Source organism: Sinocyclocheilus rhinocerous, unplaced genomic scaffold, assembly GCF_001515625.1.
Source record: "Sinocyclocheilus rhinocerous isolate Xijiao unplaced genomic scaffold, SAMN03320098_v1.1 scaffold222, whole genome shotgun sequence".
NCBI lineage: Eukaryota > Metazoa > Chordata > Actinopteri > Cypriniformes > Cyprinidae > Sinocyclocheilus > Sinocyclocheilus rhinocerous.
Window position 1 is genome coordinate 1,558,989 of NW_015625652.1, and position 26,361 is coordinate 1,585,349.

General features: G+C 35.1%; 2 protein-coding genes across 5 annotated transcripts in view; one reads left to right on the forward strand and one right to left on the reverse strand.

Moving 5' to 3' along the window:
* Positions 1-775: 775 nt before the first annotated feature.
* Positions 776-13,191, forward strand: eva1ba (eva-1 homolog Ba (C. elegans)). Of its 2 annotated transcripts, XM_016508886.1 has the most exons (4): positions 776-1,050; positions 10,177-10,288; positions 12,373-12,465; positions 12,570-13,191. In XM_016508886.1, exons 3-4 carry the CDS (start codon positions 12,399-12,401, stop codon positions 13,001-13,003), a joined length of 501 nt encoding a protein of 166 aa, XP_016364372.1. In that variant the 5' UTR covers positions 776-1,050; positions 10,177-10,288; positions 12,373-12,398; the 3' UTR covers positions 13,004-13,191. The 2 variants fall into 2 exon arrangements, with proteins under 2 accessions (XP_016364372.1, XP_016364378.1); XM_016508892.1 differs by lacking the exon at positions 776-1,050 and having other exon boundaries at positions 9,412-10,288.
* Positions 13,192-15,015: 1,824 nt separating this feature from the next.
* The window catches only part of sh3d21 (SH3 domain containing 21), a 16,287-nt gene continuing 4,941 nt past the window's right edge, over positions 15,016-26,361 (reverse strand). The window contains exons 4-17 of one of the 3 annotated variants that reach the window (XM_016508904.1): positions 25,183-25,295; positions 24,713-24,803; positions 24,037-24,098; positions 23,920-23,965; positions 23,458-23,552; positions 22,198-22,296; positions 21,803-21,854; positions 19,497-19,580; positions 19,157-19,280; positions 18,282-18,474; positions 17,891-17,959; positions 16,998-17,179; positions 16,852-16,915; positions 15,016-16,165 (exon numbers count right to left, since the gene is read on the reverse strand). In XM_016508904.1, the coding sequence (XP_016364390.1) occupies positions 16,133-16,165; positions 16,852-16,915; positions 16,998-17,179; positions 17,891-17,959; positions 18,282-18,474; positions 19,157-19,280; positions 19,497-19,580; positions 21,803-21,854; positions 22,198-22,296; positions 23,458-23,552; positions 23,920-23,965; positions 24,037-24,098; positions 24,713-24,803; positions 25,183-25,295 (1,307 nt within the window). In that variant the 3' untranslated portion in view covers positions 15,016-16,132. The remainder of the gene's footprint in view (positions 16,166-16,851; positions 16,916-16,997; positions 17,180-17,890; positions 17,960-18,281; positions 18,475-19,156; positions 19,281-19,496; positions 19,581-21,802; positions 21,855-22,197; positions 22,297-23,457; positions 23,553-23,919; positions 23,966-24,036; positions 24,099-24,712; positions 24,804-25,182; positions 25,296-26,361) is intronic. The other 2 variants (XM_016508913.1, XM_016508924.1) reach the window with 2 other exon arrangements.

Genomic DNA, 26,361 nt, shown 5'->3' on the forward strand with positions numbered 1-26,361 from the left:
TTAATGCTTCCTTGCTGAATAAAATCATTTATTCAAAAAAAAAAAAAAAAAAAAAAAAAAAAAAAAAACTTACTGAACCCACAATTTTGAACAGTAGTGTATATATTATAAACATGTTATCTTGGATGACATTTTCTTATTTAATAGTTATTTGTTTATTTGTCCGTTTTAGGGACATGGTCATTGCTCCTAGACCAACTAATAGCTTTTACTCTCCTCAGATGGCTAGTTTTGTGTACTACATAAAAACTAGCCATTTAGTAAAACAAAGTAACACACTAAGTTTCGATTTTGTTGTGTTATGTATTATGTTAAGTGACAGGCATAGCACCAAATTAGTGTTGGAAAGTATCTTAACTGAAATACACAGCCTCACTTTAATTTTTTTTTAGTGTAGTTAACAACTTTTTGATAGCTGCTTGAAGTGTAGCTAACCACTCTTTCCAAACAGTAGATTCAGTGTAGTTCTGTACTGTGAACTGCTTTCAATTATGATTAGCATGTAGCTTGGCAAGCTACAGTTTCAGAGTTGCTTCCCCAAACTGAGGCAAACACTCCCTGTTCAGTCAGTGATTCTCTCAAAGGCTCTTTCATTCTTCTGTTCTTCCATGTTTTATTCAGTGTGGAAAATCTTAGTTAATTGGTCTGGAGTTGGCTTTTCATGGCTGTTTCCTTAACAACAGGGGAAAGACCCCTTCTCCCTCCCCTTTTTTCTTTCCCAAACCCTGCCCATTTAAGGCTGTACCACTTTTTTCCCTTTTCCTCCCTCTAGCTCTCTCACTCTCTTTCCTCGTCTTTCTCCCTTCTGCGTGTGAGGACTCTGTGACAGCTTTTCCTGCTGCTTGTAGCGAACGGCTGAAAGGGAGTGAACACGCGGCTGCTTGTAATACAAACTCGAATATGCAGCTGAGCAGTCATTGGACAGGAATGTGAAGACACTTCTCAGTTTGGGCTGCAACGTATTGATGCCGTCAGTTCTAGACTAAACTTCCCAAGAAGTCTGATGAAGTGTGTGATGCTGTAGGAGAACAAATTTGAGATTTTTGTGAGGTAAGTTTCTGACCTTTCGTCATGCCATATTTAGTGATAGCTATTACTTGATATAACTTTAGTAAACCTGTTGCACTCTGTGAAAATTGATAAGATATAAGAAATGTTCTGTGATGTTCTGCACTGCATTTCTATTTTGCATTTCAGTAAAGATATATAAACATCCTTAAAACAAGATGTATTTTCTTGAGAGGCAAAATAGTATTTTTTTTCTGAAAACATGTCTTGAATTAAGTTTATTTTTGTATTATCAATGTTCTTGTTTTGAGCATAAACCTCACTTTGTAAGACTGTGTAAAACCAGAATTTTTTTTTAAAGAATGTTACATACTAATAACTTAAGCAATTTTGCTTTTACAGAAAATGAATATTTTTTTATACTTTGATATTTTATGTATATTTTTATTTTTGATTTATGCAACTAAAATGCATTTTATTTATTTATTTATTACATGAATGTGATGCTGAGTGTTGTAAATATAGAGCTCTGGCACATGTCACATCTCTATGAATTTGTTGACTCATATGCTCATGAATCATGTCCTGTAAGGTTATGATTTATGAATCCACCAATCAGAGATATCATCTTTGCAGATGGAAGTTATTTTAGATTGCACTGCATGAAGCATGTGTGTGTATAAATGTTTTCCTATATGAGAGTTTGATCCAAGTTCTGGACAGAAGCATCCCTAATATAACTGAGTTGTGTTCGGGCCAGAGCTGCAGCTGTAATGTTTTGGTTAATGTTTTAAATTTACCTTTGACATGAAAATCTATTCAAAGTCTCGCACCTTTGAGCAGCTGATTGTTAAAGTCTTTGTTCGTTTTGGCATGCAGTGTTAGTTTTGATTTATATCCCGATGGAGAGATGTGCAAAACTCGCAGCTGCTTTTTGTTTAGAGATGGCTGACTTGTGTTCAAATCCGTTCAACCCTGCTCTGAGCATCTGCTTTCTTCCACTGTCGCTCTCTACTGTTGATCAGTGAGTCACCTTATCTTCTTTAGTGCTGGTAGATAATATAGTCTGTCGATTTAGGGAAGGTCAGAGGTCAGTCTCTAATCTAAATGCATTTGTAAATCCTGCTGTATCCACATTTTTGTGATGATGACTACAGCAACCCACGTACTCACAAAATATAGTGCTGACTAAGTAATCATCCTATGACTTTTGATATTATGTTAATATTATATACATATTATATTGCATTGCAAATCTTCTTAAGTTTTGTGCAATGAGCAGCTCGAAAGTAATACAATAGTTTTGTGTGAGACCAAAATGTATCAGACCAAACAAACCAAAATGTATCACTTACCACATTTATTATTATTATATTCACTTATGACATTCCCTTCCACTCTTAAAGGAACACTCCACTATTTTTTGAAAATAGTCTCATTTTCCAACTCCCCTAGAGTTAAACAGTTGAGTTTTACCGTTTTCGAATCCATTCAGCCGATCTCCGGGTCTGGCGGTAGCACTTTTAGCTGTAGCTTAGCATAGATCATTGAATATGATTAGACCGTTAGCACCGTTAGCATGAAAACGGTAAAACTCAACTGTTTAACTCTAGGGGAGTTGGAAAATGAGACTATTTTCAAAAAATAGTGGAGTGTTCCTTTAAATGAAATATGGCACCATTAGATGTGTTGAGATTTGATGTCAGTGACATTTGGTCACAAGTATCAGCGGCATCAATCACTGATGTGCACTTTTACTCTCTGAATTTGTCTCGGAGGTTCTGAAAATGACTACATTTTGATATATATGCTTAATTCTGCACACTCTCATTGGCTCTCAAATGTATCAACTCTCAAATGACTGCTTTGAAGACAGGGAAGGGCTTCGCTATGCCTTATCTATGTTTGTTTGATTCAGAGGAATATTTACACTGACACTCCTTTTGCTCTGAAGATTTGAAAAGTTTAATGACTATGTCAGTCTGTGCTTTTAAATGCATCCCTAACATTCTTTCTCTCCACATCTCTGTTTTTATGAGCTTGTGGATTTTGATTGAGAGAATAAATCCCTAAATCCAACAATACAGCAAACCCCAGATAATATAGCACGAAATGCTCAGTTAATGCCATTGGCTTGATTTACAAATGCATTGAGAGTGTCAATCTTGTTTAATGGAGCAATATTAAAGTTAAAGGAATTAGTAAATCCCTTGGAATGAGATTGAACATGAGTGTGTTTAAGTTAAACATCATTCATTCTTTGTATGCTGTTCTTTTTTCTGTTCTTTTGTACATATAAATCAAGTATATATATATATGTATATATGTATGTATATATATGTATATATGTATATGTATATATATATATATATATATATATATATTATATATATATATATATATATATATATATATACACACATATATATTTATTAAAAGTATCTAAAATATATCAAGGTTTCCACAAGTGTTTTCAACATTGCTAATAATAAATGTTTTTTTAGCACAAGATCAGCCTGTAAGAAGGATTTCTGAAGGAACATGTGTCACTAAAGACTGGAGTAATGGCTGCTGAAAATTCAGCTTTCTGAAAAAAAAGAGAGGGAAAAGTATGTACACTGTAAAATCCAATAGTTTACCTTACTTAGATTTAATTAGTTATCTTTACTTAGTTGTTACACTTACTAGGTTTTATTAAGTTACAGCTACTTTCAAGGCAAATAAAACAATTTACTTACTGTTTTGAGTGACACTTACTTAAAATATTCAAGTAGACACAAAGGAACCAATGACATTAAGAAAGCAGTGGTGATTAGCATTCCCTTTGGTTGGGCACTTGGAACTTAGTTTATGTGACTATAATTTTCTTCCTGTTAATGCAGCAATGCTTCATGAAGTCAGAGTTATTTGATTTCAAGGGAAGAATAGTAATAAATAGGTTGCTTTTAGAAGGTGACCTGTCTTCTAATTAAAGCATTAGTGAATTTTTTGTGTGTGTGTTTATTTATGAACTTTTTCAAGTTTTATTTTTCATAAATACCTTGAGATGATTTTAATTGGGTTTATATAGTCCTTAAATCATGTGTGGTAATATGCTAAGGTCACACACAGACTTAAATATTCAGCACGTGAATCACAACAATGGTAACAATTCAATTTCATTTATTTTCATTAATTGTAACAATAACCATTTTATTTGCTCTTTTTGTTGTGCTACTACTGACACAAGACAGCAAATAAAATTGGCAAATAAAATCAACAACTGTAAAACAAAGCAACTGCATAATTTATTCATGCCGCAATGCACTCTGGGAGTCAGTGAGTAGCTATACTAAGTCATGAGTAAACCTAAATGAAAGGATCCAGTACCCCCTACAGTTCTTTTTTAGTTACTAGAACTCTCGTGTAAGTAAACTATACTAACTAAGCATTTGTCAGTACAACATACTATTCCTATTTCACTTTACTTAGTTTTTTCAAGGCAATCGGTTTGCATGCTTTTTTTAAGTAAGCCCAACTAATTAGATTTTACAGTGTAATAGAACTTAATAAAAAAACAAATAAGAAAAGTATCAGAATCCTGATCAGTGATTGGTTACTCCTAAATACCTTAGCCAATCACAGCTTTCTTTGATCTGTTTGCTCTCACAAACCTGAGTATTTGTGCTATGTTAATGCTTTAATAAAGCTCTGTGGCCAGTATGGGGTTAACAATGCCCACCCATTCATGGGAAAGATGGACCACATGTTTTGTGTTGTACAGTAATCAGAGGGTCTGCATAATGGATCCAACATGTTTCTTGGGATCTCCAAAGGCCTCCAGGCTCAGATCGATCTGCAGATGAGAACATTGTGCTATTTGTGGAGCTTTAGAGCCGGGATCACCTGAGGGTTAGTTGTCCCATCACCCACAAACTTTCTGTGCTTTTTACACCGAACCCAAACAAGCAGGAACAAGACTGCAGATGCACGTGATTAATTAAATCCAAACAACTCTCGCTCTCATTTTCATAATAGGTCTCCTTAGGGTTTTAAAACTAAAACAAGTCTTAATTGCTTTTATTTTGGGATTTTAGTAATGGGTAGAGACTGTGTTGCGCTCTCATCCATTCCCACATTCCCATATAGAGTGTTTTGGCCCTGTTGACCCTAGAAGTGGATTGGAGCCAAAGATCAGGGTACATGAAACACACATTATTAAAAGAAGTGTTTTTCTACTCTGCATTTACATAGAAAACTATTGAGGCTCTTTGGCTCCATTGAGACAGACATCTGGTCCACATTAACACCCAAGAGCACAGCCTTCAGCCACAACCCCCACTGACACCCCAGGCTGGCAAATACACCCTCTGTTATATTAGGATCATTGAATGGTACCAAACACCCAACAAAAGAAGAAAGGCTTTTAACTTTTAGTAGCATTATTGAAGTTTTGAATTGAGTCCCAATTCATATACTGACACTATGCACTGAATGTATGTACAGGACTTTGTTGATGATGGGGAAGTACTTTGAAGTATGTATACAGTTCGTCTGTGTTGTAATTCCACTGCCATGACATAAAATTGCATCTTATGTAAATATTAGCATTAAGCTGACTTCATTAGCCTACTTAACCTTCATTATTACTTCACTTTTCAGTCCATTTGTTTAAAAAACATAATTTTTTTTTCAAATGAAAAGATAATTTCACAAACTTTTTTATGCAGCTGGACATGTGATCTCAGAGCATGTCTGTCCACATGAGGGGACCCACTAAAATAATACAATTCATTTAATTGTTTATTTAATTTATTTACAGTAGTATATGGCTGGTCATGTGATCTCAACTTGTAAGATCCCATGAGGTGCCCTGCTTCATATGAATATATATATATATATATATATATATATATATATATAACTTAAATGATTTTAGCAAATGGCTGCAATATAACAAAGAGTGAAAAATTTAAGGGGGTCTGAATACTTTCCGTACCCACTGTATATATATATAAAAGTTCTTCTTTTACAAATGTAAAAGCCCTTTTCACAACAAAAGTGATGTAAATTCACGTCTGTACAGTAGATGGTGCAGCTCAAACAAACTGCATGAAGAATTTTACACAGGAGAAGAAAGTTCAACACTATTCAGCAATAACACAAATGTGTCGTTTTTGCTTAGCATGGTTGAATTGGATCATCGAAGGTCAGTAGCAAAGACATTGGTTAATAAAATGGGGTTAAATACATAAAATAAATTTGTCTTATTTAACATGTTTAATTATTGCAGGTTTGTATAATATTCTGAGTTTGCATTTATTCATTTAGATTTTTCATACCGAATCTGTTTTTGTGCAGGTGAGATGAATAAATACATGTTCCTATTTAGTCTTTATACTTACAGTAAGCATCATGTTTACAGTAAGCATCATGGTCAAACAGCACACACACAACGCCTCTGAACTTGTTCCCGATTTCTCTCAACTTGGCAACACGAGAGCTGTCAGTCAAGACATGGGAAACAAAGTAACTGGTGTTACTTATTTGAAAAAGTAACTCAGATATTTCCTTCTACATTAAAAAGTAATGCATTATTTTACTTAAGTTACTTAAAAAAAGTAATCTGATTACGTAACTCACGTTACTTGTAATGCATTACCCCAAACACTGTCATTCAATATGCTGGTTTGGTGCTCAAGAATAGTTTCTTATTGTTATCAATGTTGAAACAGTTATGCTGCTTAATATTTTTGTGGAAATGCTTTTTTTAAGGATTCTTTGATGAATAAAAAGTTCAAAAGAACATAATTTATTTGATATATAGATATTTTGTAACATTATAAATGTCACTGTTGTATAATATTAGGCTATTTATATGAGTCTTCATCTTAAGTAAGTGTGCATAATGTTTAGAATATTTGTTAGAAAAATAACATTCCTTAATGGGGGAAAAACCTTTAGAGAGTGAGGTTTGTGCAGAGATTTGTGCATTTGAGGAAATTCAAGAAAGGAGGTTGTGTGGCGTTCGTTTAGTATCGTCTTTCTCGGCTGGCATGCGTCTTTAGGGTCAACTCCACGTTTGGTGCAGGGGTCAAGAATCTGATGGCAACCACATGTCTGACTTGGCTCCAAATTAAATATCCCCCTCAGTAAGAGCTACTGGCAGGAAACACAGTCCAAATGAGTTACACGGCTTAATCTGCTCGATTCTCTGTCAAGAGAAACAAGAAAGAAAGACACTCTACACTGTTTTGGAAATGTCACGGTGAGGTCCAGGCCTGTAAAGGAGCTCAAGATAATTCACATAGCAAATGCTTTTACCATGCAACCCTCCTGAGCAGTTTTACAGGCAACACAGCCAGTAGAAATGTGTCCAAGTTCACTAGTTGGACAGTTACCCTCACCTCTGAGGTTTTGGAAGTTACATTGAGCTTCTAACTTTGATTTGTTGAGACAATTCTGGACATGGCTGGTGTTCAGGTAAATCTGCCTGATGGGAGAAAATGAGACCCAAGGGGCTTGGTGTTGGCTGAGAGATTGCACAGTCAGCGATTTTACAACGCTTTTGGACGGTTGTTTATGGAAAAACTCAAGATTATGAGGATGTTAGGATTGTAGCGTTCCGCCAAACGCAAAAATGATGATAAAAGCAATGTTTCAAAGTTTCAAATGTGCTTTCAGGGACACATTTTACCCCCCTCACTCCTTTTTCCAACATAGCTGTTTATGGGATAAGAGGAAAACATTTTCTTTCTTCATTTTTGAAGTGAACTTTTCATCTTAAAAGGACATTTTAGGAGAACAGACACTAGTCTAGTCATGATAAAGTTGTTTTCTACTGAGGCTGACAGAATAAAGTCGTCATTAAGAGTAGTTTGTATATTGAGATTACCTCCTCCAGCCTGTCCACAGTTTGGGAATAGTTTAGTGAGACAAAGAAACCCAGTTATATTTAGATTTAAAGTCCTGTATCAGTCACCGAGCCCTTTGCCAAGAAGACCACAAGTGGTTCAACCACTGTGGCAGTAAATTCCAGTGGCTCAGAGAACATTTCTAGTATCAAAAATATCCATTTGCTTGTTTTGGCTGGTGGTGTGTCATATGAACGAAAAGGCCGCGCAGGCTGCTCGGATTATGTTTTTCTTTTGATATCGGTGAATTCAGTTATAGCCTTTAAAGTCATGGAGTAAATTCCGTCCATGCTTTGTGATGATATTTTTTTAGTGCTTTACAATGAGGGGATTGTTTTTGACCGATGCATCCCTCGATGGTCAAGACTGAAGCTTCTGTTTAACAATTAACAGAAAAAGGAATCGCTCCAGAGATCTTTGGCCTGTCACTTTGTCCCCCACAAATCATCCACTTGCACTCTTTATTTGGACAGACAACTTCATGAGAAAAACAGAGAAAGAAATCAGGGGGTGCTGTTTAGGTATTTGCACTAGGTCTCAACTTTTCCTGTCAAATTGAGACTGATCTAGGGGAAGGAAATGCTACTGTGGACGTCTTATTGTGGAAAAGACAAGAATTATCACCAGATATGACAGTCTCTGGACTTGTAATTTATATTAATAGATATATTACTATAAAATATTAAAGTTTTTTTTCCAAGTTAAAATATTATTTAGTAAGACTCTAGGAACCTGACCACATGGGGTTGCACCAACAAGAGATATTTTTAAGGGTCAGAGCAGGTAGAAAGAGCCCCTAACTGCACATTTAAACATTTAAACTTTGACCATGTGACTATAGTTAGCTCAAACTAATAAATTATGTTCTCCGAGCCTTATTAATGTCCCCAGACGTCAGAACATACATTGGTATTTTCCCCTTTGCTTTGTCAAGTTTAAATGCAACATCTGCTTTGGAGCAGAACATGAGGTCAGAGAAAGAAAACCGCTGATGTTGGAGTGACAGGATCGCATGAGGGCAGGAGGCCTGCAAATAATTTCCTCCTCAGGGGAAAAACAAAACACAAACAAAACAACACGGCAGGTTAATAGGTGTTTAGATAGACTTGTCTCCAGCTGCCAGTAGACTCCACTCAGACATGACTGTGCTGTGAGTGAAGAGTTAAACAGAGCTAGTAGGGTGAACATTTTTCTGGAGATTATTACTTTACTAAGTTAATATTTCTACATTTTCTGGTGTTTTGTGTATTTTTGTGTAACTAGATTATTGTAATTTTTATTAGTGCATCTGTGTTATAGACTTTCTGGATCAGCCACTGCAGTAATTCAGAAACATGCAAGAACATGCATTTTGATCCAGCTTCCAAATGAAATATGTTCATACTGTCTCTCTTCTGGGTCATTCCTGGGTTTGCCATGTGGGTCAAAATTTGTAATGATCACTGGCTGTGGTTTCTATACACGTTACGAGCTTCCAAGAGTCAGCTAGATATTTTTGTGTAACAAGATTATTGTAATTTTTATTAGTGCATCTGTGTTATAGACTTTCTGGATCAGCCACTGCAGTAATTCAGACAGGAACCCAACAAGAACATGCATTTTGATCCAGCTTCCAAATGAAATATGTTCATACTGTCTCTCTTCTGGGTCATTCCTGGGTTTGCCATGTGGGTCAAAATTTGTAATGATCACTGGCTGTGGTTTCTATACACGTTACGAGCTTCCAAGAGTCAGCTAGATCCAAATCGGCACTGCAAAGCAAAGGGGCTTTACTAAACCAATTCTGAAAGAAACCTCCTGCTTCTGCAATTTTTTTCACACCATCTGCCTATGAAATATTTCAGATGTCTGGAAGCATAGCTTTATAACTGGCACAAACTGAATAATTTAGGCTAGTACTGTGTAACATATGAAGAAAGCTGACAAAAATGAACACAGAGGTTAATATTGAAATATTTATTCATGATGCTTCTGTTCAGCCGGTTCACGCTGTGATTAAATTTTCAAATTCAGTTCACTCCTGCTAAGTTTGAGAACGACTCCTTCATCATGTAGTGGATTCCTATCTGGGATATGATTTATTGCATTTTCATAGATGAAATGTGAATCTGTTTTAGGCTGTTAGATCTCAAGCTGACTTCCTGTGTGCACAGCGCAATCTGGCGCCTTACATTTGTTTGCACTGCAGATGCCTCAGTGATTTTAGATGTGATGTGGTCTGACAAGGGTGTGCATCTCTCTCTCTCTCTCTGTATTTGCTTTTGTCGTTGTGTAGACGAAGACCCAAGATATTCTGAGGACACAAGGCCATAACCAGAGTGAGAAGCTTGATCCATCTCAAAAAAACCATGAGGTGCATCATGAGGAGGAACTGATTGCATTATATGGTAAATTTCAATGCATTTATTTCTAGGCTACTTCTGTTCACTTCACTCTCTTTCTTATTCTAGAAAATAACTGTTTATAATTTCATAATGATCACATTTTAATTGATGTTTTAGAACGGGCTTTTTCTTTTATTGAATATTAAAGGAGGTACTTCAAAGATATTAGGATTTTCAGTGAAAAACAGTTAAGCACAAAGCTATCATATGATGGCAGAAGACTTGGAATATAGCAAATGAGCCATTTTTATGGTGCTTGAATGCCTCTGGTTACTATATTTTTTCATTGTACGTAGTGTTAACATTCAAACTAACATCGTTTGCGTTCCAATTAAGAAAGTCATACAGGTCTGTTTTTGGGTAAACTGTGCCTTTAAAAGTTCATTTTTGTAAGGCCAAATTGTAAATGCTGTGATAATGTGTAATTACTTAGTCATTTAAGCCCATTTAAATCACTGAGTTTGCAAACTTAAACATTATGTGTACAGCAATGATGTCACAGACAGAAAACAATAGTGAGTGAGAAAAGCCAAAGTCGGCAGGAAGTTCTGTGTGACTGTAGTGGATGGGATAAAAAAGAGGAGTGGGGGACACAGGAAGTGTGGCAAGATCCGGCAGACGCACATGACCCCAGTTCTCCACGATTTCTGTGGCGCCTGCAACGCGTTGTGGATTGAGATGAGAACCAGGCACAGAACTGTCATACTGTCATAGGGAGGATATGTTTGTTTGGGGTTATAAATATAACCTCAAACTCTTGCCCTCATACTGTATGCGAGCGAGGGTGTGGCTGTATTTGTTGGTCCTTGGAAATATGAATCTTCCTTGGGAGTTCACAGTTAGAAGGGAAAAGAGTCAGAGAGGAAATACACTACGGACGCAAACAAAGCAGGAAAGGAAAAGGCTGGAGATGTATTTGAATGGACGACATTAGGGAAGAGTATTGAATCATGTCCTTTATTCAGATACAAAAGAATCTGACTACTGGCTACACATCATTAGGTGGAGATTTGTAAGGGAAATTGGCCCCACTAGCTCTTGGCAATACTGACCTTTCAACCTCACAACAGGAGCTCGCAGGGATGGGTTGTAGACTTCAGGATGTTTTTACTGAATAGTTATATATAGTGAGTCTATGCTGTGCTTCACAGTGCCAGAGAATTTGAGAAGAAAAGCTCAGTGACTTGACTAGTCTGTTACTTTTTCTTTTGGAACACAGAAGCCTTTGGCCTAGTTTTTGTTTGGCCTGAAATTCATTCATTCATTCTTTCATTCATTCGGTTTAATTTTTACATTTTTTATTTTAAAATGTAGACTGTATTCTTTATTTAAAAACTTACCTGTGATTTTATAATGTAAATATTTACAGCTAATTTCTCTAAAAATGTTGCCTTTAAAAACAAAACCGTTTTTTGATAACATTTAAAAAAAAAAAAACCTGAAAGAATCTATAAAAAAGCATGACCTTTGGCCTTGTTTTGAAATTCTTGCATTTATTTATTAATTTATTTGAATTTTAGATTTTTAGATTTTAGAATTTTTTCTTAAATTCTGAATGTATTCTTTATTTGAAAACTCACTCAATTTTATAATATAAATAATATAAATATTTACAGCTAATTTCACCTTTAGAATTTTAGAATAAAAAATTAGCTGATTTAATTTGTACATTTTTTTATTTTAAAATTTTGAATGTATTCTTTATTTGAAAACGTACTGTTATTTTATAATCTAAACATATGCAGCTAATTTCACCTCTAAAAATTTTGCCTTAAAAATAGAACTGTAAGGATCTATAAAAAAATATTAGTCTATAACAAAATTTTACATCTTGTTGATTGCCTCTTTTTTGTGATTTTCTAGCTTCATACAGCAATATAAATTAATCAATTAATAAAAACAATAAAATAAAATAAAAAATGCTGATTACAAAAATATTAATTTTGCAGTGTTTTTAGGACAGTCAGAAACCACCCAGAACACATTAGCAATGCCCTAAAAAACACTTAGCAGTCACACTTAAGCATGTGCTGAAAACAAGCACCAATCACCTTTATCAAAAGTATTTTACATTTGTTATCCTGTAGGTTAGAAAACACAGTACAAAGCCAGGATGAATGTGAAAAGGAAAGAGATGGATTTCTTGAGCAACACTATTGCTGCTTATGCTCACATTAAAGGTCAGTGCTTTTTCCATGTTTAACATGCAACTCAGGTTAAAAGAACAGCAAACTCATATGAATATGTTCCAGTGACTAAACTAGACTTGTTTCTATCTATCCAGCCAATCCAGAGAGTTTTGGCCTTTACTTTGTCATCGGTGTCTGTTTTGGCCTGGTGCTCACTCTCTGCCTCCTGGTCATCCGCATTTCCTGCAAGCCTCGGACCACTACGGCGCCCCCCACGCCGGAGAAAAAACAGCTGAAAGACTATAGTGAGGAGGAGGAGGAAGACGAGGAGAGCGATGATGAGGAGGAGGAAGATGCAGGAGGCCTGGACTCCTCCATCCGGCACAGCACCACAGAGATCCCCATGAGCAACCATCTCATCACGCCGGACGGGACACTGAGCAGGAACGTGTTCACCTCAGCCGAGGAGCTGGAGCGGGCACAGCGATTGGAGGAAAGGGAGAGGATCATCAGGGAAATCTGGAGAAACGGACAGCCGGACATCCTGGGAACAGGGACGGGCACTATTGGAAGAGTGCACTACTACTAACACTCCTGGACATTTCGCTGGCTGAGTGCAGTACTTTGAAAGACTGTTAATGGACAGCGTTTGCAATTTTTTACATATGTTATTGTAATCCTACAGACCACGGGTACAGCTGTTCTGTATGCAACATTTGGACCGGGCAAGTTGCTATCAGTCCCTAAATCATGGTGCTTATTAAAAAAATCATCTTAGACTTTGACGTCTGAATTGATGTTTAAAAAGTATTTGTATATTGTAGGTGATTATTAGAAACTCACTGAAAGCAAATGCACTTTTGCACCATGCTTATTTGTGTGTAGATTTTTTTTCTTGATATATTTGTACTATTTTTAAGTCCTCTGTCAAATCATGCAGTAACTCATAGATTATAAAGCTACATGGCGATATACACTGCTGTTCAAAAGTTTGGGATTAGTTATTTTTTTTAAGAATTTAAAGAAATTAATGCTTTTATTCAGTAAGGATGTGTTAAAGTGATAGGAAAGGCATTGTTAGAAAAGATTTCCATTTGAACATGCTGTTCTTTTTAACTTTTTATTTATCAAAGAATCCTAAAAAAGTATCACAAGTTCTAATAAAATAAATAAATAAATATTAAGCAGCACATCTGTTTACAACATTGATAATAAATCAGAATGATTTCTGAAGGATCATGTGACACTGAAGACTGGAGTAATGGATTATGAAAATTCAGCTTTGCATCACAGGAATAAATTATATTTTAAAGTATAATAAAATAGAAAACTGTTGTTTTAAATTATAATAATATTTCACGATATTAGTGTTTTTTCTCTATTTTTGATCAAATAAATGCAGCCTTGCTGAGCAAAAGATACTTCTTTAAAAAACATTAAAAATCTTGCCGATCCCAAACTTTTGAACAGAAATGAACAGAACAGAAATTAAAATTCGATGCAGATGAGAGAATTATTTTCATGATTTATACTAGTTTGTCTAATTACATTTTAAAACGCTAAATTCAATTGTTTTTAATGCTACAATGTGAAACAGGCATCACAACATTGATGTTGTGTATGATACAAAACTTACTTCACTTACTTGCAATATTATTTTAAGATGAATTTTGTGAGTTGGATTATGGTAAAATGTAAAATTAAAAAAGTGGATTTTGAAATGAGCAGAAAAATCCAATATTGCCCAGTATTGATACATTTTAAAAATGTCTAATACCAACTAATTACTGATATGGTTCCAATATATATTGTGCATTCCTAAATAAAGCCAAAAAACATCCTGCTCAACATGGGTCCTGCTCTGAGTCCCGAGTAACATGGTTATACCAATCAGCAGATGCAGTTTAAAACAATCAAGGGTTGATTTGCTAATCATCTATGATAAAATCCACTGAGCCATCAGAATATATCAATAACAAATACCAAATTAGTCAGATCTTTATATATTTTACAATAAATGTCATGGTTGTTTTGGCTATGCCATCAGTCATTTACAATAATATGTTTATGGCATAAAAATATGTAAATATAAAAAAAAAAAAAAAAAATTATGGGCATCTTGTTTGTCATGTTTAAGTTAAATATTTGCTCGCCAAACTGATGTTATTGTATTGTTTTATTTCTAGTTAAAAAAATTCCTTCTGGGAATCCCATGGAATGTGGAATGACATGAAGAGATAATGGCAAGATATGTGTTTGATTTAAATATTATTGAGCTTTACATTGAAATCGAAAATGCTGAAACCCAAACAATTAGACCAAAGCGTACCAATAAAAAGTGTTTGCATGAGAATGTAACAGAATGTTAGAATTTTCTAAAGAAACAACTTTCCTCACTGTTTAACTAAACTTGTAAACTATGTAAACATGATAACTGCTCATAAACTCATAATCTCAAACTTCAGAACTGCTCAAACTCAATCTCAAACTTGAGAACTGCTCAAACTCATAATCTCAAACTTCAGAACTGCTCAAACTCAATCTCAAACTTGAGAACTGCTCAAACTCATAATCTCAAACTTGAGAACTGCTCATAAACTCATAATCTCAAATTTGAGAACTGCTCATAAACTCATAATCTCAAACTTGAGAACTGCTCATAGGACACCTAATATGTATAGAACCATCATGACATCACAGATGAGCCCCAAAAAAAGTCACAAATTTGTTTTGATTGATGGTACTGTCATCACTGTAATTCAACCTACATATTTCTATTATTTGGAATTAGTCTGCATGTCATTAAATACTGTCCATTCCCAATGATTAGTCAGACTATGAGGAGCTAATGTGTTCCACATGCTTTCCAGATGCTGTTTTCAGTCTAAAGGGAAACTAAATCCACACCAGTCTCACATCACATCTTCACAAAGGGAAAATGGACTTTCAGATTCAGTTTTTTGACAAGCAAAGAGCTTTTAAACAGCATTTGCTGTGTTATAATTCATCACAAATGATCTGGAACCAATCGGATTGTGTTTTGTGTAATTTCATAAGATTCTCTTCAATCAGGTTATAGGGGTTATGAAAAGAAAATTAATATTTTAATATGCTACGTTCATAAAAGTGATACCAGTTCTGTATTTGTACGTCACTGATATATTTCACTCACAAAAATAAAGCCATCTTGTTTCATTATCTTAACACAGACGAAACATTTATGCATTAAAAAAGATGCCAGCACATGTTTATCAGAACATCTCTGGGTAAATCAGGCTTGGAGCAAAAACAAGTGGAACTATTTATTGATTTATTTGTTACAGAATACAACCACAAAACAGAAATATATTAATAATAGAAAGTGTGTTAATACCTTAAAATACGGCCTTACATTATCCCTGAATTTCCATGAAAATATAAGATATTGGATGTCTGATATTTACACATTTCAAAATGCACATATGTCTTAAGAAATGAATGCCGAGGACTCCCACAACCAAATGAGCTGATAAGCAGTATATGAGAAAACCAGAAGTCTTTTGTAGTTCTGCTCTCTGATTTAAGCTCTGGCTTCTGGTCCACTCAACCAGGAATTCATCAATCAATCAGTCACATGTGCTGGATTTCCATTCCCCCAACATCGTTGTTCTGTAGCCTTTATGTCCATGTCCCAGAGAAGGACCACGGGGGGTAGTGAAATACTCCTGGTGTTCAATGTTCACTGTTTTTTCCTCAGAGCCTCCACCTCATCCTATAAATATCAAAATATTAGTTGTACTTGGCATTAAGGTGAGACTAGTATTAAAGTGAGACTATATTTGAATTCTACAGTGTAAAATCAAGCTGGTTGACATTATTCTGAGGTAAATAAATAAATAACTCCATCAGTTAAGAAATTATATTGTTAAAAGTAAATTTTTTAAGTTTAACACTGCCAGATATTTGGCTATTTTTAACGTTTATGACAACTGTTATGCGATTCAGATGTTTGGAGTTCAAACAAGTTGTATTTTTAACTCATTGCTGCTCTCTTGAGGATGAAGACGGTAATTATCACGTTTTTTTTTCATGTGCCACTGGCAACTAGATTTAATTTGGAATACAGGATTTAACTGTATAGAACTGAATGAGAAACTGTGATGCAAAAAACTAATCACTGCAATCTACTTATATTTTTTTCTTTTTTGTATTTTTCCTCTTCTTTCTTTGTTGCTCAAGCAATTGAAATAAAGTTTGCCCTAATTCTATTACACTACTTCGAGTCTTTTGAGTAAGTAAAGCCATAAATATGTGATTTGTGTAGTCATTTTTAATATAGTATTTCTGTGAACTCTACAAGTTTGTTTTAGATGCATATCACTGCACATATAATAAAGCGAGACTTTATTATCTGCACGTAATAATCCCCACAGAATAGACTCAAATCTCACCACTTACCTGTAATCTCGTTCGTTTTTCCGTCTCATCCTTCAGTTCATCTTTAAGCTCCTTTATGTCTCTCCTGGTCATTAAAGAGGGATATTGCAATAAGAGAAATGTGTGATATGATCATTCAGGTGTGGTAGTTAGGGGTTCATACTCACTCGTGCTGTGCTTTGAGGAGATCCAGTGACATGCGGATATCTTTGAGCTCTGTCAGCACAGAGGCCAGTGATGTGCTCTCCTCCTGAGCCACAGCTTTGCTTTCAGGCGGTGTCTTGGGTGGTGACGTGGTTTTAGCTACCTGCTCTGTCTTGGTGGAAGGTGATGACTGAGGTTCTGTACCCTGTGAGAAAAATACCAGCAGCTGAGCAACTGAGGGGTGAAGAGAGATGTAACTCCCAGGACAAGATAACGAAATGTTAACAAATGCTTTACATGTACACTACTGACAAAAAAAAGTGTCAATTAAGACTTCTATATTGCTACAAAAGATTTCAAAGAAAATGCTGTTAATTTGAACTTTCTATTCATTGAATCCTGAAATAAATGCATCAAGGTTTCTACAAAAATATTAAGCAGCACTAGTGTGCCTAAAGAAATGTTTCTTGAGCACAAAATACAATAAATTTGAAAAGTTACGTTAAATTGTAATAATATTTCTGTGTATTTACTGTATTTTCATCAATTAAATGCAGCCTTGGTGAGCATAAGAGACTTCTTTCAAAAATATCAAAAATATTACCGACTTCAAACTTTTCATAGTATATACCAGACATGTAAGGAGATGTTTTATAGACAAATATAATTCCATAATGTAATATCAATACGTTTCCAACCTTTGGTAACACTTTAAAACAACTTTCATTAATAGGTCCTTAAAACATGATATAATGCTTAACAGATCAATAGTTCATGTACTTTCAAATATCAATATATATATTGTGTATAAATGTTTTTTTTTATATTTGAAGGCACATGAGCTGATCTGATCTGTGAAGCATTATATAATGTATTAATATTGTGAATGAAAGTTATTATAAAGAGTTATCCAAACCTCTGGAATAGTTTGTGGTAATCCATCTTTCTCTTCTGAAGTTTCATTGTGGTCAATTTCAGCTGGAACCTTTATGAAAAACAGATGTCAATTGCATTATTTGTCAAGACATTAGAATTAATTTGAAAACTAACTTGACTACATCTTTATATTTGTTATATATAATCATGATTAATTATTTTAATTGATTGACAGCCCTAATTTTTAATTTCTTAATTTTTAATCATCATTCTTCATGCACCACCCTTGGCATGATTTGGCTTGAGAGGCACACCTCAAGTGTGATTAAGTATTTTGACTCATTTCGAGTATTAAACGGAAATCAACTTCAAATCAACCAATCCTCCAATCAACTCAAATCCTGACGCGTGTATGAGTGTGTTAGGCTCACTTGTGCGTCAGAGGTGAGGGCTGTTGGTGGTCTTCTCTGTGGAGGTTTGGCTCTGTTGGCTGTGGGATGGCTCAGTTTCTCCGAGGATACATCTACACCGTCAAACTGGTCAGGGGTCTTCTCTTTAACCTCTTTCTGTACTGGCGAAGCTGGGGGCTGTTGTTTAGGTGAGACAGGTTGTGGCTCTTCATTTCTAAGAAGGGGAAATAGGCATTATGCATATTACACACATACAACACATTAAAATACATTTCAGAAACGTCTGAGTACTTAAAACACACAAATACAAAGCAAGCAGGAGTCACAGATTTTCAACGTAGTTTCAATTTAATAGCATCGTTCTCTGCACTGAAATCAAAATAAACATCAGCATCCGTAACGTGGTGTCTAATGTGTTTTAGAGTGCCGTGAGCTTTTTTCAAACAATGCACCACTTTGATTTGTTGTGGAAAATGTAAGATTAACTGTTAATTGGCTGTAATGTCTTAGTTTGTGCATGCATTTCAGTCAGAATGACAGTTCTTTCTTTTTGCTCTGCCTGAAGACACAGTCTCACTCAGAAAAACAGGAAACAGGCAGTTTGGTTTGTTTAGTCCCTCAGCAACTCATAAAATTTCCATTGCTCTCTACAAGACTGAGCATTCACAGGCCCTTTAGAATAACACACAATGCTAAATGATCATCTAATGAGGGGGAATTCAGTCCCTTTAGCATAATAAATCTAACCGATGAAAGGAAATTCATGATTTCATTTATCTGGTGAAGTAGTGAAAAACTTCTCTGTTTCAGATTCCTTCTATTTTTGGCATTACTTGTGATGAAAAGCATCACAGAAGGTTGTATGCTCAAAGATGATTTGCTGAGGCGTCACTTACTTTGGTACTAGTTTTATGGGCTTCTCCTTCACTGGTGGTGGTGGAACGGGTGGTTTGTGCAGACCGGGCAACTTAATTTTACCAGGTGGGTCACTTCGAAGGTCTTTAGTGTCCGGTTTGTCACCTGAGCAAAGAGGAGAGAGTGCAAAGACAAGAGATAAATATTATCATAATAGGCAAATTCTTCAGACAGCAGTGCTTTTAAATTAGCTCAAATATCTACTGAAGTAATACATTTTGTACATGTGTAATTTAAACATTTAATCCAAAATTTAGATGTGCATTTACTATATAAATCAATTATCAAGATAGGATGTTACACTTAAGCAAGGATATTTACAGGTGTGTTCAGAATTATTACGTTTAGTCTCCGTCTTTGTGTTCGTGTCAGAGCTGTTCTGGTCCATCACTGGCATCTGGTTCACTGAGATATAAGAAGATACAAGATTTTGCAGTCAGTATTATGACGTTTGATCTGACAGTGGTGGCTCTATCCATTTGGAGTTTTTTTCTCTCCATATCTTACAAAACAATTCTTCACCCTTATCAATTTTGCTTCTTTTTGGACTGTTATGTCTTGTCCAAAGAACACCAGAGGAGGCCAGCCTGCACCCTTGAAGCAATTTTTGCTGCCATTCTTTTTCATAATTTGCCCTTTACACACTTTTAGAATAACAGCACAAAATAAACATCACTTTGAAGCATTCTCACAACTACACGGGTTACATGCTGGAGGTCTCAGTGGCATGGGAACAGGCAACTTTCCCTGACAAATGAGCAAAAGAGCTGCTGTTTCCTGTGGCTACACAAAAAAATCTCATGGGTTCCCTTAATAAATCCAAATGGGTTCAAGTATTAACAGCCATTAAACTGTCTTGCAGAACAAAAAAAAAAGGCCAGATCTCTGTGCTCATTCAGAATTACTCTTGTGGAGTCAAAATCAAACAAGACATTAAAGTCACAATCTAAGATAAAATCAAAGATCTTAGCAAAGCCATAAATATCACATGTAATTATTTTGAGTGAACATCCTCTCTCATACAGAACATTGTTTCATCTACCATCAGGACTACTATGACAAGATCTTTTCTTTTAAAAGCAAATCTTCAAAAAAAAAAACTATTAAAAACCACATTCTGAGACGTTTCTAATTCCATGCAGTCAAGCGACAAGCGACATCAACTGCAAACACATCTAGCATGTAGAGAACATGAAAATCCAAGAACTGAAAATACTGAAGAATAAACAGAGTCTATACATACCCTGTGAGTTTTTCAGTATTCCAACAATACAACCCTATATTCATATGAAAGCGTTTATATATAGAGAGCACAGGGGTGCTCCACTTTGCCCTTGCCTTTCTCTAGAGTCTGCTCACATGACATCTCTTCATGGCCTACGACTTCCTGTCACAGCCCCACACTGCTGCATCAGTGTTTCTTAGAGCGGTTTGTGGTAATGAATGTGATGTGTGTGAAGTCAGATTTAAAACTTAAGTAATGAACAGAGATTCTTGCACCACATTTCCAGGCTTTTAACGCCACTTTAATACTGTTACAGATTACATTCCGCAGCAAACAAAATATGATCAGCCTGAGGGGAAATACTCATGCTCGAGTGCAAAACAAAACATGATATGAGCAAAAAGCCTACTTCCTGTCCTAGAAATGACAGTTGTCAATAACAGGTGCTGAAACTGTATTTTACAGCTTGTAGTTTCCATCAGAGAATTTTTGTGAACTACCAAACATACGCTAATATTAAATGAACATGCTGCAAAGTTGTTAATTCCTCAGAAAAGTCAGGCTGATTGAAAAAATATAATATAGTTTAATAATAAGGGCTGTTGAGCACTGTATAAAGTTAACAGAATGTTCATAAAATGTTTATATTCTTTGTAAAAGGGAAAAAAACTAAGCTATTCAATTGTCTTTATTTTTGCATTATGTGAAAATAATAATAATAAAGACATTATATATATTATATATATACATTATATAAGTAAAGAAATGGCACAAACTTCCTCTAGATAAAAAAAAAATCTTAGCAGTGTCTAATGTCTAATAAAGGTTGTGTTTCTGATTTCAAGAACATTATTGAAAGAGTCATATAAGAGCCATTATTTTATATGATGAATTCCAGCTTAACTGTTATTTATTCATGTGGTATTTATTCATGTCTTTTGATGAACTATATACTTATTTGAAGAGGACATCGGAGTTCTTATAAAGACACAAAGCAGTGCACAAAAATTCAAATTGTATATTACAAAATGCAGTTTTTCAAGGTTAGCATAATTGTGCTCGTGTATAACTTGCTAAAAATGGAATACTAAAATAAAGATGGATAAATATACTACTTTCACAAAACAGAAAGTAGTAATTTAGTGCAAAAGCAGTTTTTTTAAAGTAATGGCCATGGGTCACGCCATGCAAGAATAAAACCTACAAACTTTAGTTTTGAATTGACAGTAACAACGCCCTGACACGTGCCACTACATGTTTTACATCTTATCGAACCAGCTCACACACCCCCTAAAATCTTTTAATGCTATTTCTAGCAACATTTCCAGCTATGTTTGGTATAATCTGAAGAAACAGACTTGTCGAACCAGCCCTGCCACTATGACAGGTGCTGATGTCTTACCTGCGTTTTTCAGAGAGCCATGTCTCACCGGTGGCTGACCTGCATTTCCAGTCTGCGTCAGAAACGAGAAATTGTCAACAAAATATAGATTAGTCCTTCTGAGCAAGATAAAGCTCACACTCTTTCCATGTTGGAGGAATCCAGTCACCGTTTTAGTGTTCCTCTCTTCTAAGTCAATCTCTTTTAATATAATAATAATAAGGTATTAAAAACAGATTTATAACCTCCAGTCTGTTCCATCTTAAAAAAAATTAAACTATTTGTAAACTAAAATCGGTTTTCTGAGCCAGCCCATTACTAACAGCCCAGAGCAGTGTTGACAAAAGGGAGACTCCCATTCTCTAACAATGCACAAATGGGCCAATCATGAGAACATTTCTCTGTCCCACACTCACATGAAGAGCATCCGCTGGGATCACCATGACGAAGTTATCAGGAAAAAAGCCCCTGCGTCCGTTCAGTTCCCCCTCCCACCAGCCCTCGTCCTCAGTGGACTTTAGGGAAAAGAAAAAGAAAATAAAAACACAAAGCTGAATCATTGCCCAGGAAAAGACACAAACTTGTATATGGGGTATAAACAACCAAATGAGGAGGTAATCAGTTAGAATACACATATGAGATCACTCTATGCCCTTTTCGTTTCATTTAATTACCATTCAAAAAAATCTGAGGTCAGTAAGATTTTTTTTTTGAAAGAAATAAATACTTTCAGTAAGGATGCATTAAATTGACCAAATTGACAGTAAATATATTTATAATGTTACAAACATTTCGTTTTCAAATAAATGCTGTTCTTTAGAACTTTCTATTCATCAAAGATTTATCACAGTTTCCACAAAAATAATAAGCAGAACAACTGTTTTCAATATTGATTATAATAAGAAAATTTAGTATTACAATTAAAAATATTTTAAAATAGAAAACTTTTTTATTGTAATATTAGCTATATGAGCATAAAAGACTTTGAATGGTCTTTTGGTAGCATAAAGAATAACAGAACCATAAAATGGTAGCATAATTTCAACTCAAATCAATTTCATGTGCATTTATTTACTTATTTGTTAAAGCGATAGTTCACCCAAAAATGAACCTTTTGTCATCATTTCGTTCCATTGTCATGTTCTTCCAAACCTGTACGAGTTTCTTTCTTATGTTGAACATAAAAGAAGATATTTTGAAGAATGCTGGTAATCAAACAGTTGATGGTCCCCATTGACTTTCAGCATATTTCTTTCCCTACTATGGAAGTCAATGGGGACTGTTTGGTTCTTCAAAATATCTTCTTTTGTGTTGTTCAACATAAGAAAAAAATGTATGCAGGTTTTGAAACGACATGAGGGTGAGTAAATGGTGACAACAATTTCATTTTTGGGTGAACTATTGGTTTAAGTAATTATTTAAGTAAACATGTAATAAGCAAGGTAATGTAAAGTCATGCTGTCATTTTCACAAAACACACCTCTTTAGAATGATTCAAGATTGTTTTGTGTTGGCATTCTAATCACCGGATCATCATTTATTATTTTGCTGCAATGACCAGCTGACTGTACATTATCCTTTACATACACATCTGTTGAGGTAACTTTGTTTTTCATTAGAAAATGTGCTGTGTGCTGTATAAATAGAAAGCATTCAGTTGGTCACAAATTACACACCTTGTTGATGATTGCTATGACGTCTCCCTTCTTCAGGTTTAACTCGTCTTCGGCAACAGCTTTGTAGTCGAACATGACCTGACAACATTCCTTCACTGTTGAGAAATTAAATATGAATTTAGTGACTTCAAATGTACTGACGTTGTAATTAACTTATTAGCAACTTGGGCTTTTCCTCAACGGATTTGCCAGGTAGGTTTGGTGGGTGAATCTGAAAGCACATGTTGCTGCTCTTCTGGTATGAAGGCCTTAGGGAAGTCCTTTAAGAATAGATCTTTTCATTCACTGATAACTGCATACACATTGTCTTAAGACTCTGCGTGTTCTCTGTCACTGTGTAACATGGGAATAGTGTTCAGTCCTCTTCAAGTTGAAGTGTACAACCTCAAATACCAGCTAAACAGCATTTAATTACTTAATCAACGTCATCTGTACGCTATGGCATGTTTTTAGATTTCTCACCACTTGATGTTTTTCTCCTTAAACTTGGTCTCTGTTGTACTTTTCCCTGTATGAAAAAAAGAATATTACAATATATAAATTATAATATAATAGAATAGAATAGAATAGAATTTTCACCTCTTTATTGAAGACAGCTTCAGAGAGTTTAGGCCTGGATTTGACTTCAGTTGTCTTGCCATCTGCAGAACATTAAGAGGGTCCAGTAAGACAGTAACAAACATACAGCGCCCTCCATAATGTTCGGAACAAAAACACATTTTTATTATTATGTTTTATTTTATTCTTTATTTACTTTATTCTTTATTTTTTAAATAATGTTTTATTACAGTTTGGTTTCACCAGGGAAAATACAACACTTTTTATACATAGTCCAGGCATTTCATGACACTATACTGTTTAGAACCAATGGCTTCACAGATGTTTGTGATTACTCAACCGTTTAAACTTGTAGCATTTAGTCTTTGTTCTAGGCTACTGATAAAATTTGGACTCTGTTATTTGCGTTTGTTAACATAAGGACCAGAGTTTTGCCAGTAAAAGTGAAGAAACGATTGAAGCTGAGACCAAAATTCAATCAAAACAGTCAGACATGTCTGACAGAAACACTTCTCAGGAAGCATGTGTGGATTTGTCCACAAAAGACTTCATGAGATTACAAAAATACCACAAAGGTTCACCACAAACATAGAATGCCCAAGTTACAACAATCTTTGTCACAACAATTATGGAGGGAACCCTAGTATGCATGTGATGCAAAAGAAATGCAAGTTCCAGTTTTAGTGTACAACGTCACCTTTTGAAGGGACAAAAATTTCCTTGACAAAATTTGATGGAAAGGCTCCTATTTGGTTATTTTTCTTTCCCATCCACCACCCATCTTCAATCTGCCAGATAAAACAGAAATTATAGCAGAATATTTATAAATATAAAATTTCATTAGGACACAAACATTTCCCAGATACATTTACTCATTTGATGGGTGTTTTTATCCAGTATAGTACTGTGTATAACGGGTATACATTTTGTCATAGAGAGAGAGAGAGAGAGAGAGAGAGAGCGAGAGAAATATTATGGATTTGAAAAGACTTAAGGGTGAGTAAATTGGTTATTTGCATTATTATAATTATAATTTTTTATTTATTTATGTATTTATTTTTTGGGATGAACTATTCTTTAACGTTAACAAGGATGCAAGTAACTGCAATACGAAACCACATAAGACTCTTATCAATGAAGTTTCTAGAAATGTATAGAACTTCTCACCTCTCTGAGAATCTCGATGGTCTCCCCGACAACCAGCTCCAGCTCGTCCTCGTGCGCGGAGGTGTAGGGAAAAGCCACCTCACATTTCCTCGTCTGTACCTTTGGTTTCTTCACTGGAGCGATGAAGTAAGTGGAAAACATATGTAACATGTCAACACGTTAACGTGCGAGAACAAACTGAACTGAACTAGACTGCAAAAGCACTTCCAGCTTTCACTTTTACAAGTACTTCACTTTTATGACAAGTTCTATTTTATGGCGGATATAGCCTATGGATTTTGGTGGGTATAATTTGAGACCGGATGTGGAGGCACAAACCTTTCATTAGCCTACTTATTTTAGCCTACCAAGTCGGGATGCTTTGGGCAGCTTCAGACGCTTACGCCTGTGGTTTCGGATGTAAAAGTTTAAGAATCTGTCACTGAAAAAAAAAAAACATATTTCTCCACCATAAAATTTGAATATTTGAAAGAAAACATATCTGTTATTGTTGGGGACTTTGATTCATCCAAGATTCGTTCAGAATCGCTTTTCTGCAGGTTTACGCCAGGAGTGACGATGAATGAATCATTGGCTCAACCGATTAATTCGACTCTCAAAAATACGAGTGTCAATATTTGCATGATTTTTATAAAACTATATATAAAATTCAACAATCATTTTAATACCGTGCCTATGTCATTTTAATTAGGCTATGTATTGTAATTATGGTTATCGGCCATTTTTAAATCTTCTACCCTAATGCCGCTCAGAGTGCCATTCAGACTCACAACCGAATCGGTTTATGAAGGGGTGTGTTCGTTCATTCGGTGCAGCCAAATATTGCATCTGCACAGCCAGCACTCAAATCTCATTGGTCTTTAATAGGGATGGGCGATACCTCTTATTTTATTTTCGATCCGATACCGATATTTTCAAGCCCAGTATCGTCGATATCGATACCAATACCTAATAAACTTAATTATAAATTACTGCATTTAAATTATTAAAAGAATATAATCAGTAATTATACTGACTTAATATTAGATTTTAAAGCCATGTTTTTAACATTTCATAGGCCTTTTTTGTTTACACAGTTAGAAATAAAATATACTATAATTGTATTTTAGCCCTTTACTGGGGCAGTAACCTCAAAGGTGCAACTATACCTCTAAAAGGGAGCATATTAGTACCATACAA